Source organism: Drosophila persimilis, unplaced genomic scaffold (assembly GCF_003286085.1).
Source record: "Drosophila persimilis strain 14011-0111.01,24,50 unplaced genomic scaffold, DperRS2 tig00000000-arrow-pilon, whole genome shotgun sequence".
Lineage (NCBI taxonomy): Eukaryota > Metazoa > Arthropoda > Insecta > Diptera > Drosophilidae > Drosophila > Drosophila persimilis.
This window is the reverse complement of record NW_020825288.1, coordinates 5686965-5704710: the sequence shown is the minus strand read 5'-3', so window position 1 is coordinate 5704710 and position 17746 is coordinate 5686965. Positions and strand designations below refer to the sequence as shown.

The 17746-nt window shown below is 47.8% G+C and overlaps 1 protein-coding gene across 4 annotated transcripts in view; it reads left to right on the top strand.

Moving 5' to 3' along the window:
* Positions 1-17746, top strand: part of LOC6598604 (collagen alpha chain CG42342) — a 63640-nt gene that overhangs the window by 25153 nt on the left and 20741 nt on the right. For 3 of the 4 annotated variants that reach the window (XM_026994699.1, XM_026994696.1, XM_026994697.1), the window contains exons 3-5: positions 16717-16796; positions 16874-16981; positions 17112-17180. In XM_026994699.1, the coding sequence (XP_026850500.1) occupies positions 16717-16796; positions 16874-16981; positions 17112-17180 (257 nt within the window). The remainder of the gene's footprint in view (positions 1-16716; positions 16797-16873; positions 16982-17111; positions 17181-17746) is intronic. The other variant, XM_026994698.1, reaches the window with a different exon arrangement.

Sequence of the window (17746 nt, the reverse complement as noted above, 5' to 3'; positions counted from 1 at the left end):
CGACAGATTAAGATTCATCAAAAAAATTTAATCACGTCTTGGCGTTTTTCAATTTTTGAGAGATCTAAAATGGTTATTAATTTGGCACTTTTTCCCTTCACGTGCTTTACTATAAAAACAGTTGGGTTGCACAGCTGATTTTGCGAATGTGGCGCCATCTATGGAAATCTCTGGTACGCAGATTTAATGGTCGATCTTTTTCTAATGCAGAGCGATCAAAACAAGGTTTCAGTTTTGACTTTGAAAAATTAGGTTTTGGCCAACAAAAGTGGTCGTTCGGACCATAGTGCATGGGTCCGAGGGGCAACAACAGTGCCAGTTGCACGAGAGATATTTTTCAATTAGCAAGGCTGCTGCGGCGGCTGCGGCGGCGGCGTCGTATCTTGAGACATTACTTGGAATTGGCAAAGACAGCGTCAAGTTTCTGTGGCTCTGGGCATGCAATTAACGGCATCACGTGACCTGCAACCCAATAGCGAACCCACCATTGAGTGGCATGAAAAATGAAGTTGAAACCAAGGCAGACGTTGCAGCAGGCGCCTTGCTGCCACCTACAGCTCGTCGGAGACCGCATCCACGCCCCCCTAGCCACAGCCATACCCATACCATGCCCATACCATGCCCATCCCATGCTCAATCACAGTCTGAATTGACTTTTGGGCTGCTGTGCATCATTAATTTACTCAGACCCCAAAAAATACCATGCCCGAAATTCGAATTGAAATTGACTTGGGGTTAGGGCCGCAGAATCGAAGGGCGTTCCGTTTGCGCCAAAAACCAAATGAAAATAATAAAAATGTAATTAACGCCCAGGCCATAGACGAAGTGTAAGTGGGGCATGGCCGCCGTTCGGTGGTAGCCCTCTTCCCTTCGGTTCCGTGGGTCTGTGTGGGTCTCATTTCTTATACAATTAAGTGGCCACTGCTTATGGCTAGAGGCCGGTCACAGGACAGGCCCGGAGATGTCTGCCCTTCTTCAACTTTGTCTATGGTCCGATGGTCTATGGTCTGTCATGAATCTCATTGTGTGTGGGGGGCGTTTGTGGGCGTGGCTCTTTGTTGCTGCTGCTGCTGTGGCTGTTGTTATTGCTTATCTGATTATGCGGATGGCTGAATACTGAATTCCGGGAGGCATTAAGCAAACAGCGGGAGCCCCGGGATGACACGTCAACGACAGCCCCGTGGAGAGTTCAAAAGTTTAATTACCATTTCGCAGTAATCAGTGCGTTTGGATAAATAGAACGAAATACATATATAAAGATTAGCTGAAACGCAAAGAAAAAGTTAGAGAAGAGATGACTTTAAGCAGAACTTGGGAATGCCCAGAAGTTTTGAGAGGATTACGATTAGAAGTACATACAAGAATATTTTAAAAATATTTTCAACATTACTAACCGAAAATATTTCCGTTTCTTATAATTCCAGGTATGTTCTGAAGATATATGGTACATGTTTATGATATAATCAGTGATATGATCAGTTTCAAGTATGTATAATGCAATTTATAACTGATAAAATGGGGCTTATATTCACAGCCTAAAAGAGTATTCACGTTCCTTGCTAGAATCTCAAAGACGAATCCTTCAAAGCGAAGGCTTTCCTTCAGGTCTCTGGAGGTGTGGGGAACACCCAAGATTTATATTGGATAAAAATAACAAAACAAAAAGTTGATGAACAACAAGACAATGGACTATGTAAAACTAACAGCCCGTAAAGCGTAGAACACCCCACAGTTAAATGCCTTTTGCTCAGTGCAGGACAGGAGGCAGGCCGGCCAGTGGCATGAGGGGCAGAAGCCGAGTGACGGACAATGAGTCCGTGCTGGCCCTCGGGGGAACTGGGCCAGCCGAAGCGAATATAAGATACAAAGAAGCTAATAGACCGACCAGGGGGAATGGAATGAAGGCTACGGCGTGTCAGGGCTTGCCGGCGGACGGATGCTGGGGCAACTAAGTGGCAACTGTTCGACGCAAGATAAGCTCCGTTGCATTGACCACTTGGTCGATCCGCATCGATTGGGGGCTACTTGGTGTCCACTTAAGATACACAAAAAGCCAAAAGATAATGGAGGAGCGGGGCCACAAAAAGCTGAAGACGCTGCCAGCAAAAAACAAAGAGAGAGAGAGAGAGAGAGACAAAGAACGCTAGATGCAAAGAAGAAAACAAAAAAAAATTGATTAATGGATGGAAATGATTGAAAAACGACAAGGCACAAGAACAACAATCCAGTGGAAACCAGAGGAAGGGCCAGGGGGGCGATCTGTTGGAGTGAACATCAAAGTTGAGGTGCATGCCACGCGCCATCTGGCCATCCGATGCCTGCTTATGGAAGGTGCTGACCCCAAAAGCAGATCCACGAGAAGAACGAGACCCCGGTCTCCAATCAATTAAATGGGCGGCCATCTAGGCAGATATTTATGTATGCACATGTACATAGATGGTACATGGGTTGCATATATGTGCGTAGTAGCTATGTTCAGCATGCGGTTGCTTTTTATGGCACACTAAAAATGATCCGCAACGGCTTTAGATGCGGTGGCGTCGGCTGCAGTTTGTCCATACTTCAATCCATCCATCTGTCCATCAATCCAGATGTCCAGACGAGATCTGCTGACCCCCCCGACTGCAGTTGTTTTGTTTGCTTTAATGCCTGCCACGCAAAAATATACACGAACACGCATACACACACACACACACGCAAACACATGTATGAATCATAAGAGAATGCTGTAGACGTGCGCCTCGACCAACAGATACCCTTGAATCGATAGAGGCATGATTTTTGAGCGAATATTGGAGACAAGACTGTGGCTGCGACTTTTTCGTTACGACTCTACACTGAGAGAAACATGGCATAGTAAAAAGAAACACGCAAATTTTAATTAAAAAAAACAGGATGTACTCTCTCTCTTGGTGCAAAAATCTAGGTGTAACCATTCGGTGCTCAGGGCTATTTTCTTTGCGTAGGAGCTACCAAGTCCATACTATATCTGGTCTATCGGTAGAAAGCCATAACGTTCTCATAGTTATACCAAATATCAAGTGGATATACCCTTAGATTTTCCTAGTACTGTGTACAGAAACCACAACCGGAGGACAGACACACGAGAAACAACAGGGAAAGAGCAGAAAAAGGAGAGGAGAGGAAACTGTAGCGCAAGAATAACAAAAAAGCAGCAATGCTGCAGCGTCGCCGTTGACGTTGTTAAAGTACGGTAAATGTTTGTGGATTTTATTGTGACTGTGAAGAAGAAGACGGAGGCGGAGGCGAAGACGAAGATGACGATGACGTTGATGAATTTCTATTTACTTTGTTTAATTTGTGTTTTTATTTGCCATTCGCCCGAGCCACTCAATAGCCCAGCATCGAATGTGGGGTCGGAGTCGGAGTCGAGGAGTCGTCTGCCTGCAATTAACGCAAAGTGCTTCCCATCGAGTGGGTGGGTGGCTCGCAAAGAGAGTGGGAGAGAGTGCGAGAGAGTGCCAGAGACAGCGAGTAGTAGGAGAAGCGGAATTTTTAAGCTGCAATTACCGTTCGCCTGTTGCCCATTTAATTGATTTTGACGCCGGTTCGTCGTATAACGGTGATGGGTTTGCGTAGCGTCGTCCTCTACCTCCACCAACCTCGTTCTCGCACAGTCTCTCCCTCTCTTTTCGTTTTACTGCTGCAATTAGTGCAGAGAGCGGCTGCTGCGCTGCTGCTGCTACTGATGCTGCGCTGCTCCTACTGCTGCTGCGCTGCTGATGCTGCTGCGCTGCTGCTGCCGCTGCTGTGCGTGTCTCGTCTTGCTGCTTACTGCATTTTCAATATGTGCTAAGTAAACATCTCAACCTCTCTCTCACTCTCCCTCTCCCCTCTCTCGTTTCTTGCTCTGTTTCCTTACCCTTCTTAAGGTCAGTTGGAAATCCGAAATCCTAGAGAGCTCATTGAGTAACTCTCATTTTTCTTCGGCTTCCTCTGGTTTTCTTTACTTTTCTTGCTTCCTTCCTGACGGCTTTGTTTGTCCTGTGATTAACTACTGCCACACACTCACCCTCTCTCTCTATTACTTTCCGAGAGTGCAGAGAAGGAGAGCATATCCAAACCCCTAAACCAGTATAAAGTAAACTCAACTCAGATCTATCTATGACCGATTACCCAACAAACTATTACCTTTTATCCGGCTTTAGTTGAATGGGTATCTATATCTTCGGATCCCAGGCTAGTTCTCTCTTCGTTTACTTAGATTTTGCTTGTGCCAGATCTGATATCCTGTTTCCTGTTAAGAGAACATTTTTGCATTAAATATTTACACAGTTTCCAGCATTTTGCATTTAGTTGGAAACTGATTAAGACCTTGAAAACTTTATAAATAAGGGCAAAGTATCTAGAAGAAGGGGAAAAGGCATAGAGATAAATCAGAGAAACGGGTGATCCAGAAGGCATCCCAAAGGCATTTCATTACCATAGAAATGGAAGCTGGAATAACAATTATCCACCAGTTATCTAAGACCAGCCCCCTAAGACAAAATTCGAACCCCCTTTGTGGGGTGGCATACGCAATATTTCGCATGATCCATTCTGTGTAATCAATCAAAATTATATCATATTGTTCTGAACAACTTCGTACATGTTTAATGATGTTTCACCCCCTACGGGAGAGGTCTCCCATCATTAATCTTCTGTGCTCCGATATACGTAATAGTTTCTGGCAATTATACCAAAACAACTACAAGCTGGAACAACAAATACTCGTAAGTGCAGCCATTGGAAGCCATGCAGTAAATCAATTGCAACCGAAACTAGAAATTATATGAGCCATATATATGCCCACAAAATGGTCTCATAACTTTCCGCGCCATTGCCAGCCCACAGCCCCCAGTCCTCAATCCCAACCCTCTCTCTCCTCCCCTCGGCTGTGGGCAGAGTGAATAACTCAACATTCGAGCAGAGCGATTCATGAGTGTGTGCTAATGTGGTTTGTTTTACTCGTTTTTGGTCGGAGATGGAGATGGAAATGGAAATGGGAGAAATGAAAAATATTTCATGAGAGCGTTGAAAGGAAAGGCCTGGCCTAGTCCTGCAGTTGGAATAACTAATAAATTGGCGCTTAATCAAGTTCTGGGGGCAACAGAAACCAGATGCAGATACGCAGAGACCAGCCACAGAATGTTGCAAGCTGTGGGGGCCGACCGGGATGAGAATTGTGTATCAAGTGGAATTAATTTAACCCACGAACCGGGCCGCAGCCGCCGTAGCCGCCGCAGCAGCAGCCGAGGGCGAGGCGCCTCTTTCAGCATCTCTTATGTATATGTAGATCTGGCAAAAGTAAATAAAATGCAATCAAATTAAATGCAGCACAAACAAAAACGCAACAACAACTGAAGTGGCAGCAACTTGAACAACAACAACAACAAAACACAGCCACAACTGCGAGTGCACTCGAGAATAGAGAGAGGGAGGGAGGGAGAGCGGGAGCGGGAGAGCGCGAAGGAACTTTGGGGGTTTGGCGAGCTCTGGCGCTAGTGGAGTCCGTCCAAGTAGTGGCTGCCACACTCCTGCCACACCATTCCTTCTTGCAGCAGCCCTATCAAGCCATCAGGCCTCCCGCCTCCCAGCCTCCCAGCCTGTTGCTTGTCTTGTGCCGCCCCCCAGCATGGTGCAACATTGTTTTTGCCTGCTCTGGACCGCTTTTGTTTCTTTCGTTTTGTAGGCGCAGCGGAAGCAGGAAAAATAATAACAACAAAGCGCATGTATTGTGGCAGCCACAGCGGCCTCGGCCCCACCAATAACAACAAACAAGCGGTAGTTGAGGGGATTCGAGAGGAGCGGAGTTCAGGGGAGTACTAAAACTTGACTACAAAATTATAAGGCTATTGCCATGGTTAGAGTTGTTAAAGAGACCCCCCCCCCCCCCCACCGCCCCCCAAAAAAAAGAAGAAGAAAGAGAAAGAAAGAAAAGTTGTTGCCCCAGAATCTTGAACTTCTTTGGCGACTGCCGCTGCGGCTCACACTAGTCGGATTTGTATTTATTTTGATTTAGCAAGATCTTCTGGCGCTTCTTATTTTTGTTAATGATGATGAAGCGCAGCAGGGGGCGGAAGAGAGGGCTACACACACACACACACACACACAATCACTTTAATTAAGCAAACATTCAAAATGCTCAACGTTGCGGCTAAAAAATTCATTAAAATAAAGTTTTCCTCGGGTTTTAGCGGCCCTAGCGGCAGAAATTGCTTCGGGGGGGAACTGCTTCCCCTGCTTCCCCTGCTGCTCCTGCTACTCCTCCTCCTGGCCTTTAAGCAAACAAAACGCACGCGCGTCAGTGGCAGACATTTAATTTGCATAAAAACTTTGCTAGTCTTCCCCTCTGTCTTAGGTCCTGCTTTAAGTAGAAAACGGACCGGAACTGAAGGCATATATATCCCTCTTGCGATCCTTTGTTTGGCTGCGGCAGCCACCCGCGACAATGCCGGGAGTCTAATGGCAATAGACAACATTTGCATAATGTTAATTTTAATTTGAAATTTGGCCACTCAACGTTGGCCTAGTCTTTGGCTGGCTGTCGCTTACAACGTGTTGATGCGGCACATTAAAATTTCAGTCACACTAAAAGCCCACAAATCATTGTGTCCCCGAAAGCCCAAGACAAGACAAGATGGAGCTTTCCCTGAGTTCAGCAATGCCCCATAGTGATCAGCTATCGCACAGCTGTGTCCATTTGGGGCAGCGACTTTTTTCTGTATGCCACTTGGCAGGGCAGGCCTTGTCATAATGCGACTCCTCGGTCTTGCTTGAGGTCAGGACTGGGCCACAGAGTGCAGCCGCAGCAGTCGCAAAATCAGGATTTATGTGACCCGTTTATGGGGCAAGGCAAGGCAAGGCAAGGCAAGGCAAGTGGCTTTGTGCGGCCAAGCCCTGCCACAAAGTGCATAATTGGCAATGTTGCCCCAGTCGGAGATTTATGCAGCTGCTGCTGGTGCTGCTGCTGCTGGTGCTTCTCCTGCTGCATAAGCTGCATAATTAGCACATTGCCACTTGTGCCTAATGACCCTGTTGGACACGGACACATCACATTAAGGGCAGTCAGATGAGTTTACCGGGCGAGGACATGAAGCAAAAGGTCAACCCACGCACCGGGCCAGCAATAAATAATAGATATACGAGTTCAGCTGCAGGCCCAGGTCCATGCCCCATCTCGTGTCCGTGTTCATGCTGATCCGAGTGGCACCCAAGTGCATTGCACTCGCACTGCCACCCGCCCCCCCGAGGGTACCCCATTCGGTTTGGTTCTGGCTACGAGGCGGACGTTGCTCTGGCAAATCATGCTGTCTAAATTTGTATTTATTAGACAATGCGCCACGGGGCGTATGTGTAATATGCCATGCCATGCCATTAGATGCATTCCAGTCCAACATGACAGCAGCCTTTGTGTGTCTGTGTGTGTGTCTGTGTGTGTGTGGGTCCATGCCTGGTGGTTACAACATGAACTGCAATCTTTGAGAGCCCGGATTAGCGATGAGACTCGTATACATCCTCCTACATGTATTCTTTCAGAGCGAACGGTTCTATTGAACCCGTTTGAAGTGCTCACATTATCATATTCCCCAGTCCCCGAGCGAGCAACGAGCTGAAGAATCCAATAAAAATAATGAGGCTAGAGTCCAGGGGCAACACTCGTGGAGCACCCAAGGAGCACAGCAGCGCCATAAAAAAAAGGAGCAAAGCAGCATATGAAAAGCATAAAAAAGTTAAAATAATACGAGTCGAGAGCTGCTGCTGCTGGCCCTGATGCATATTTTGACTCTAGAACAAATAGAATTTTGCATTTGACCAACGAGTGGAGGGGACAGAGCAGCAGGGGGCGGGGAGGGGTGCATGGTGTGGTGTGTGGCACATACTCAATTTATTTACAAAAGCGGGACTTTCAGTCACAACTCCTCAGTGGCAGTCCAGGGCGTGGCACAACTCGCCAGACGGTCTGCCTGTCTGCCACTCACACTCAATCACACACCCAGTGACCGTTCAATGAGCAAATAACATGTCAAGTCTCATTATGTTTCGCTCACAATTCGGTTAGACAGAGCACAGTGGCTCCCAAAAGATGGAAAACCCATGGAAATACAGGAAATACCGCCTTCTTCTCGCAGGCACAGGGGTCCAAAACCTTTTATATAGGATCTATATCCCTATGCTCTTTGGGTAACAACATTTCACTGCAAAAACCAAAGGAAGATCGTTGGCTTTTGTATCTTTTGTGGGCGGTTTCATCTGCCTTTGGACCACTGTGGGGCCTGCCCGCTTCGATGCTGTTGAACTTACTCTCCGACAGCAGCATCGTTTTTATCAGTCAACCAGCGCCCCTTTGGCCCTCCGGCCATTGTCCAGACACGGTCTAGCCCCTCTCTCTCTCACTCTGCCCCAATGCCTAGTCTATCTCCCTCTGCTGTAGCTGTGTGTGTCTGCTAAAATGGCTGGCAATTTAGAATTTATGGCAGCTGCATGATTTGTATGATACGAACGTAAGCAGTTTGCACTCACGTACTCGCACCGTACCTAGGGGGCAGGCTAACCATCGTATCCGATGGTTTGGGGAGCAGGAAGTGGAACCGAAAAGGGTTGTCTGTATCTGTATCTGTATCTCTATCTCTGGCTGCTTTGCTCTCCCTCTGTCTCTGTCTCTGTCTCTGTCTATGCCCCAGGCAGCGGCACATTTGTCTATTTGAACGGGCGTTGGGCGCTGTGTGGCATTTGTGATCATTTAATTTGAATTCGCGTCTGAAATGGCCGACGGGTTGAAAATTAAACAACGCAGGATGCGTCCCATGAAGACCAAGAGAGAGGGCTGAGAGGCAGAGGAGTGGCTGTGGAAGGTGGCTCTCGTGTAGACGAGTATTTTTTTAGTCGCTGCTCATTTGCATTTGTCTGCGAAATTGGTTAATTTCATTCATGTGGCCCTGGTGCCTGGACTGCTCATTAAACTGCAGCGACAGCTGCAGGACGATGGCAGGACGATGCCTGCCCTGCCCTAGCCTCCATACGGAATTCGGCATCCGGCCATCAGCTGTTGCTGCTGCTGCTGCTGCTGCTGCTGCTGCTGCTGCTGCTGCACCGCATTATGCGCGCAGGCGTAAAACTTTCAATTATTTAAATTATGCCACATGAACAATGCCACACAATGCCACATCTGCCACACCAACAGAAGCAGCAGCAGCAGCAGCACCAGCAGCAGCAGGTTGTGTTCTCCATGCTGATGCTTATACTTCTCCTGATGCTGCTGCTGCTCGAACAATGTCTCCCATCGTCTCATCTGCCCCGTCTCCCGTTGCCCGTCTCACGTCTCCCGTCTCCCGTCTCCCGTCTGCTGGCATGTTACAAAATTGCCGCAAGTTAAACGCATGTCGACACAGGCAGAGCAGAGGAGCCCCATGCCCCCTCCAGACTGCACGTTGCCCACATAATTCATTCATATCATCAGCGCTTCCTCGCACAGAGGCACAGAGTCACAGAGGCACAGGCACAGCGGAGACACAGAGACTGGCCCCGCCGCCAGATGAGATGAGTGATGGCTCCCACATATCGCGCATATCGACATCATAACCATTGTGTAAATGTCACTTCATCCCGTGCCACCGACTGGGGCCGAGAGAGGTGTCAGCCAGTGTTATTTATTGAGAATGTTGCACATACGCCGGGTATTACGCGTCAAAAGGAGGATTTACTGAAGTGTGGTGGCCCTCCTTGGGCGTTTTTCTCGTATCCTGGGAATTTAAATACGCTCCCGGGCGTATGGGAATATATATTAGGAATTACTCAGCCAACAGCAGGGTATAAAAAACCTCTACCGCGGCTGCTTGCTGTCAAACAAAATTTCATAGCTCAAAACTCCGCCTCCGCCGTTTGCTGACATCACAATTAAGCCATAACTCATCGTGCAATGGCCAGTGGGCATGCCGTGGTCTCTCTCCCCCTCTCTCTCTCTCTCTCTCTCCCGGTTACGTTCCATTACAGCCATAAAAAGAGGCTTACCACCGGCAGTGCCAAAAAGGAGCACAAAACTCTGAACGAGAATGAATGCCACACACGACTGGCGGGCGGCAGGAAAAAAAAGGAAAGAAATAATATAAACCGATCGGAGGCGGCCAGGCAGCAGCAGAGCGCAAAAAAAAAACAGCAGATGCCGCGGGAATTGCTGCAGATACAGATACCGATACCGATACGGCTGGCCATGCATATCTGTAGATACATATTGCCATTCATTGCTCTTTTGCCTCCTCCTGGGCCTCGGCTGCGATGCGTCTGTCTCTCGTTTCATATTTCGCATGTATTTACTTTGTATCACTTGTCACATTTTTTATTATCATTGTCCCCCCCCCCCACTTTGGGTCTCTGGGATGATGTTGCCCCTTCTTCCCTCCCTTCTGTGGTCCGTTGCCGTTGCCCCTCCCTCCTGTGGCCCGTTGCTGTGGGTGTTGTGATTTTTTTATGGCTCATCTGCTGGGCGAACGGCGAATATTGTTATTATATCATTCTTCATCAGCTTGATTCCCCATTCATTGTTGTGTTTATAGGCGCACAACGAAAAAGAAAATAAATATACTTTTCATTATTTGTTTGGTGCTGCCGCACTGCTGCTGCCGCGCTGCTGTTGTGGCAGCTGTTGAAGGGATTAATTTCTTGATTTACCCGAGAAACCAGTGCCAGTGCCAGTGCCAGTGCCAGTCCCGGTTTACCCACAAATGCCATTCGGGGGCGATGCTTTGTTCTTTTGCGCGTTCGTTGTCGCCGTGGCAACCAGCTGGAGATGTTGCCCCTTCAATTTGTGCGTTGCTGCCTCGTCGTCATCGCTGCCGTGCAATTGTGTGGAAGCCTCCCCCCCATCCCTCTGGCATCTACTGGAAAATATGCTAATGCCACGGGGGGGTTGGGGGGTGGGGCAAAAAGTGAAATGAAATTTTCTTATTTTCGTTTCGTTTTTTTGTTCACATCTAAGCGTCAAACACTTTCTATTGTTAAGAGGGGGGGAGGGGACCCATCTACGTATTTTTCCAGGGGATTATCAGTCTCCTATTTCTGTTGTTTTCTGTTTTTCCCCCCTCTTTGTTCCTTGTAATGCGTTTCGTTGGTACTCTATAAAAATCTATAAAAAAAAGCAAAACAAAGCAAAAATTTCCATGGGATAATCCCAGGGATTTCATATTAGTTGTGTATTTGTTTGCCATTTGTTTATCGCAGCCCCCTTTGGGGGGGGTTTTCAGGTGGAAAAAAGGTTTCGTTGGCCAAAACACACCGGCCTAAGCCCTTTGCCAATTACTTAAACATAAGGCAAAGCCTTCAAAGCCACTTCCCACTCTCTTCCGGGGGACACTTGTTTTAATGGACTGCCTGAGAGGGGGTTCCGCTCCCCTGAAGCTCCCAGAAGTTGCCAAGTTCGAAGCCTTTAGGCCCGATTGCTGCCTGGCTTTGTTTAAGTCATATTTATCCTGAAATTTGCATTGTATCTCCGACACTCACTCAAATTGGGGTTTAATCGAATTGCATTTGAAAGGCAAAGCAAAGCAGAGCCAAGGAAAACACTTTTCCCCCAAATGCAAAATGCAAAATGCTCCGCAATGAATGAATGAATGAATGAATTATTTTATTAGCGCTTAACAAAAGAAACGCTGAAGAGGGGCGGGGTAAGCAGAAAGAACTCTCATAAATATCAAAGTGAATTCAATTCCCCGCTGCTCTATTAAAATCACATTACCCGTCATAAAATGCCATTTAAATCATAAAAGAAATTCCCATAAATTCCGAGGGAAACAAAACATTAAAGTTCAGAGTTGAAAGAATACAAATGCATAAATCAAAGCATAAACTGCAATAAATTATGCAATTTGCATTTAAAAAACACAAAAAAATAAATACAAACAATTCGTAAAAAAAAGGAAAAATTGGAAAATATTTCCACAGACAACAACAAATAGAAATGAAATGACAAACAAATGTGAAGCTAATTTGTCAGCTTGTTGATGCCACACATCCACTGACAGACAGACAGATAGACAGACAGCAAAGCACACAACAAGATTGAGGGGGAGGGAGAGGGGACAGGGGACAGGGGACAGTGGAGGGATCCAATGAGACCACAAAAGCCATGAAGCCGTCACTCAATCAGATACGCAAAACGAATTGAAATCCGTGTGCTGGATGGCTGAATGACTGCATGGCTGAATGGCTGAATGACTGAATAACTGAATGACTGAATGACTGAATGGTAGGTGAATGCAATTTACAATTAAAGCAAGAATGCGTACCCTTATTTCCATGGCGGGTGTAATTTCAAGGCAATTACCTATAATATTTATGGCCAGACCGCAAAACATTTGTCCAGAGCTGCTTTTACATGTGTAATTGGCAAACAGGACGTTGGGTGGGGGGGCGGCGGCGGCACTGGTGGGCGTGTCACTGTTCACAGTTTGCGTTAATTAATTGACCAAACCAAACAGTGCCACCTGTTGGCGCTGTGCGTGAAGGCAGAGGAAAAACGAGGAAAAGAAATTGGCAGGCAGACATTTAGCGTTGCCACAGGAAACAGGAGATGGGGCACTATTCCTGCAGCACTAATCAGAGTCCAAAATTTATGGGGGGGCCCCAGACATGCACGTTGACATGTCGACAAATCGATAGGCGACCCAGGATCAACATCAACATCGGAAGCAGCAGCAGCATATGGCTCCCATAATGCAACAGATTTGTCAGACATTTGCCTGCTGGCCACAGCAGCACACACAGCCCGGACATCCCCCGACGGGCAGACAGGCCAAACATTTGCAGTTGTCAGGCATTTACCTCTGGCATTTCGCCTGTGCATGAAACTAAAAGGACCTGCCCGCCGGAGACAGAGCCGCATATAATCTAAGGGCCAATAAAAGTTTGTCATAATGCATACAGAGACCGGAAGGACACTCGGCTGATTATATCCCGAGACTTGCTCGCACTGTTTTGGGTTTATGTGTGATGGAGACTCAACTCAATTAGAAGGCAATTGTGTTCACTCAAGTGCAATAATTAGTCGGATAATAGGAGCCACCGAGTAGAAACCACTTCAATTGAATTATATCATATGGCTGGCCAATAGATTGCAGCTCCCTACGGATTGTGCGGTGGAATTTAATTTGTGAATCCTTGACCTGTTGCTAAGTCGAATTTTGGGGACATTTAATGAGTGGGCATAAATCACAGAGACACCGAACGAGCAGGTTTTTGGCCCAAAGAGTGTTTCCAGGAAGTAACCGGATCGCTATACAATTACAGTGTGCCCTCTCCGAAGGAACCAGGGCAACATGAGACACCGTTAGCAAAGTACCAGAAGCAGGACCCAGACAAGGAGTTGAGAGACAAGAATGATATTGTATGGAAAGTATCGCCTTTCATCACAGACAACGACAGAGAGCCCGAGGAGCTGGAGGGACTCCACTGCGGCATTGTCTGAGTGTAATGTAGCGCCAGTGTTGCCATGTCTTATTGTTCCCTCTCGTAAAGCATTTATTGAAGATTTACAACCAACAAAGCAACAAAGCAACAGCAGGGGCAACATTCGGCAGTGCGCCTTTTGGCATCCAAGCAGCTTACATATTTTCCCCATCTACTCGCCCCACGGCAGCATAATTTCATTTACTTTGGGGAGAATCGGACGAATCACACGAATCGTAGGACTCCGGTGCAAGGGGGGCGGGTCGGGAGCGAACGCGTGATTCCGGAAGGCAACTGCAGGACGTAAAAGTTTTGCAGTTATGTCCGCCAACAAGCAGGAACAAGAGCAAATGCTTATAAGTATGCTTACCATTTTGTATTTGGCTGCCACTGGAGCTGCAACTGCTGCTGACGCACGTACCGGAAGTGTGCCGGGGAGGGGGGCTGGGGCTGGGGCATGGAGCACGGAGCACAAGGACGACACACGTCACGGCAAAAGTTAAAAGTTTGCCATCAATGTTTGCATTTCAAGTTTCACTCCTGGATGGCAGTTCATTTTCCCCGAGCGCTGCGCACAGACGTCCTTGACAGGATGACAGCCAGGATGGCAGAGCAGCAGCAGCTGCAACAAGCAATGCCTCACGCAGGCTTGTAGTTTTTTTTTTTTGCGCTTGAGCTAATGAAAAATGCATTGAGTGGCTTTAAACTCGAAAAGTCTGCGACTTCAACTTGTCTCCGTTAACCCAGAGATCATCGGCAGAAGGTGGTTCTATACATCCAATCAATGGGGATTCAGCCTGCAAGAGTGGAATCCCCGCCCTCCCCTGGTGCCATGTCTTTGATGGTCTCTGGTCTCCGGTGTGTGGTCTCTGGTGTGTGATGCCTGCTTAAGGAACTTCAACAAATTAGATAATTCTCTGGGAGAATGAACAGCACTGGCCCCAAGTGTGGCGGCAAAGTTTGTTGATGCTTCCACGGGGTGAAAACTTCAATTCCCCGATCAGGGGCAGTCCTTTGCTGTCTGCCTCCTGCCTTGTGTGTGTGTTGATTGTTGTTAAGCTGTTGAACGAGTATTTATGCGCGTTTTTTGTTCCCAGCATTGGCCATCGATATATAGGGTTTCATCAGCACTAAGAAGCCGCATTGAAGGCGACAAAGCTGGAAGGAGCAGAGCAGAGCAAGTTTTGACTTAACAACTTCATCTCTCATCAGTTGGAAGCGGGACGGGCGGGCACTTAGTTTATCTGACAGCCTATAAGAGTACGTGGGAGTGTGTGCACAATAAGATTTCTTAGCGCATTAAGCTGGGGCAGGGACTGGGGCAGGGGCAGGGACAGGAGTGGAAGCAACAACAAATAAATGCCATTAGCAGGCAGCCAAACTGTAAGCCAAAATGGCGCCATCAACGCGAAAATAATACGGGAAAATGCGGCGTTAATGGCAGCGCTGAAAGGAAAGACAGAGAAAAACAGAGAGGGATAGAGAGGGAGAGAGAGGGAGCGCATGTGAAGGCAAACGATATTATGATTATGATTATTATGTTGCTATTAGATTAAGAGCAATTTTAACTTTTTCCGCTCGCAGACAAAGGCTTGCCTCAGCCCACACCCCACACCCCCCCCGTGAACACCCTTTGAACCCATTTCCTTCTGGAACTTCTCATCTTTTCTTTTCTTTTCGCGTTTTTTGCTTTCCTTTTTCCTGCGTCAACGCCTTCCGTTTGGCTTTGGCTTACGACACTTGACGCCCAAGAGGCGGCACAGTCCTTGGTCCTCAGAGCCTGCTCCTGTTCCAGTTCCAGCCTGGGTCTTAGCCACGCTTAATTGGTTGGCTTTTATTACTTGGCAAGTGCTGCAAGCGCATAATTTGCCACGGCTCTGTACTGTACAGTGGGGCCAGGCTCGGGATTAAGGAGAATTCAAGAGGAGGAGGGGCCTTATTCGGTGTCCCAGGAGTATGTGAATGAAAATACCTGGAAAATTGAACAATTAAATGTGAATTTCCACGAATTATTTGTCTTTTTTTGTCAAGTTTTTGAAAGAATTTTTTGGGATTGGAAATATTTGTAGGGGAATTTCTTTTGTTCTCCGATTCATTTCCAATGCGTGCTCCTCCTCCTCCTCCTCCTCGGGAACTGGGAAATCTTTTTTTTTTAATTAAATAAGCATCCCGTAGATTAGGGGAAGGCGGCCTGCGGCCCTTTCCTGGAGTCATGCTGGCTGCCTCGCTTCGCACCTACACATTCCGTGGCACACGGCCACGCCCACCCGCCCAAGACTCCGCCGAAACAAAGGGCACAAGGAGGTGGGGTGGGTGGGGTGTGCGCGTGCTTTCGGTAGTTTGTGGCGCCATTTTAGCGCGAAATGAATTTAAATTGTTTGCCGGAGTTTCCTGCATTAAGGGCAGCTTCCTGGGTGCCTGGGCTGTGCCTCTTGGCCAAAAGAAGAAGAAAAAACGAAAATTACTTAATTACAACAATTATTATGTACTAGGCCCCTCCCCCCTGGCTATGGGTTGGAGGGGGCACTTCCTGGTGTATTCCGATGTTGCTGCCGGCCTGATCTTTTGTTGCTGCTGTTGTCTGTTAATTTAATTAAATATTTTCACACCTTCTGCTGCTACAAAGGGTCTTCATAGATTCCCTCTTCCTCTTGGAATTTTAGGTGTTAATTTCCTGTCTAGGAGATGCAGCCTGCCGCCGCTGCTGTTGCAAGTCGTCGGCTCCAATAAAAATAATTGCCACGGCCAGACAGGCAGCAGAAGAAGTAGAAAATTACAAGGCACTCACTCCGCGTGTAGTCCTTGGAGTCCTTGGAGTTTTATGCCACGGAAAATTGCATGCGAAATAATTGAAAAGCATCGACTGCAGCTTTGTCTTGCTGCATCCTCCGGGTGTGGATAAAGTTTTCTTCGCAGCGCCCGAAATAATAGGAGCCAAAGTGGTTGTAAATATTTTGCGCCCAGCATCCGGTTCTCTGTCTGCCCCAAAGCCCCCTGCGCCCCCCCTCCGTCCCCGCAGCGTGACAAAATGCTGCGAAAAGTCATTTTTCAGCTAAATGAATTTGCGCCAACTGCGCAAAAAACAACGACCAAGAAAATGGCCAGAAAATGGGAGCATTTCGGCCATCTCAGGAGTCGGACGGAAATGGCTTTGTCACTGGGTCCAGCATCCTGTGGGTCAGGGGCGGCAAGTTCAATGGGCAACTAATGAGGCGACCTTAAGATTACTTTTTCACGATTTACTCAGCGCAAAAAACTTTTCCCTTACCATTGCAGGTCCTCCAGGACCGCCGGGGCCACCGGGCAAGCGAGGGAAGCGCGGCAAGAAGGGCGACACCGGCGACAAGGGCGACGCGGTAAGTGGCTAGCCAAGTGGCAACAAAACCCGTTCCATATGCTAAGCGAAAAAGAGTTCTCTTCACGATCCGCACAGGGTCTCAATGGCATCAGCGGCGAGAAGGGAGCGGCTGGCAAGCCCGGCGACAAGGGCCAGAAGGGCGACACCGGCCACCCGGGCATGGATGTCTTCCAGACGGTGAAGGTAAGTTCGTGTCCGTGCCACAACCTACCATCCAAAGCGAACGAACGGCTGCTGCAATTCTCGGCTCTCGGCTCTCGGCTACAAAATTGAATAGCGTCTAACTGGATCTAAATTGCTTTTGCATTCCTAGGGTCTGAAGAGATCGGTGACAACGCTGCATGGCGGCACGTTGGGCTATGCGGAAATAGTTGCTGTAAAGGTATAGAGCCCGACCCCCCCTCCACCCCCCTCTCACACTTAGTCCTAGTCTTAGTCACTGTAGTCCTTGCGTAGATGTCGTCGTGGTCATGGCCATTGCTCAAAGGGCAAATGCAGATGGCCAGGAGATGGCAGCGCAAATGCAACAAATTATTTGCAACTTGTTGTCCTTGCCTTGTCCTTGCTCTCTCTCTCTGCCACTCTCCGTGTGGTCCTGTTTGCTGGCCGTCTGCAATTGTCCTTCCCATGTCGTAGTCGGTCTTGTTGTAGTTGTATTTTACGAGTACTCTCCGTCCCCGCTTCATTGTTGTTTGTATCCGTAATGCTTTTAAGTTGTCTCCCCAGTCTGTTGTCTCCTGTCGCCTGTCTGCTGTTCCTTTGTTTAAACTGCACCATAAATTTGTTGCAACATCTCCTTCCCCTCCTCCCCTCCTCCCTTGCGTTCTTTCCATTCCTTTGGACACTTTTTGGATGCCTTTTCATTTCGTAGATTCCTCGGTAATTTTTAATGGAATTTTCTCATGGCCGCTGGCCGTTCTCTACTGCTTTTCCCGTACTGTATTGTAG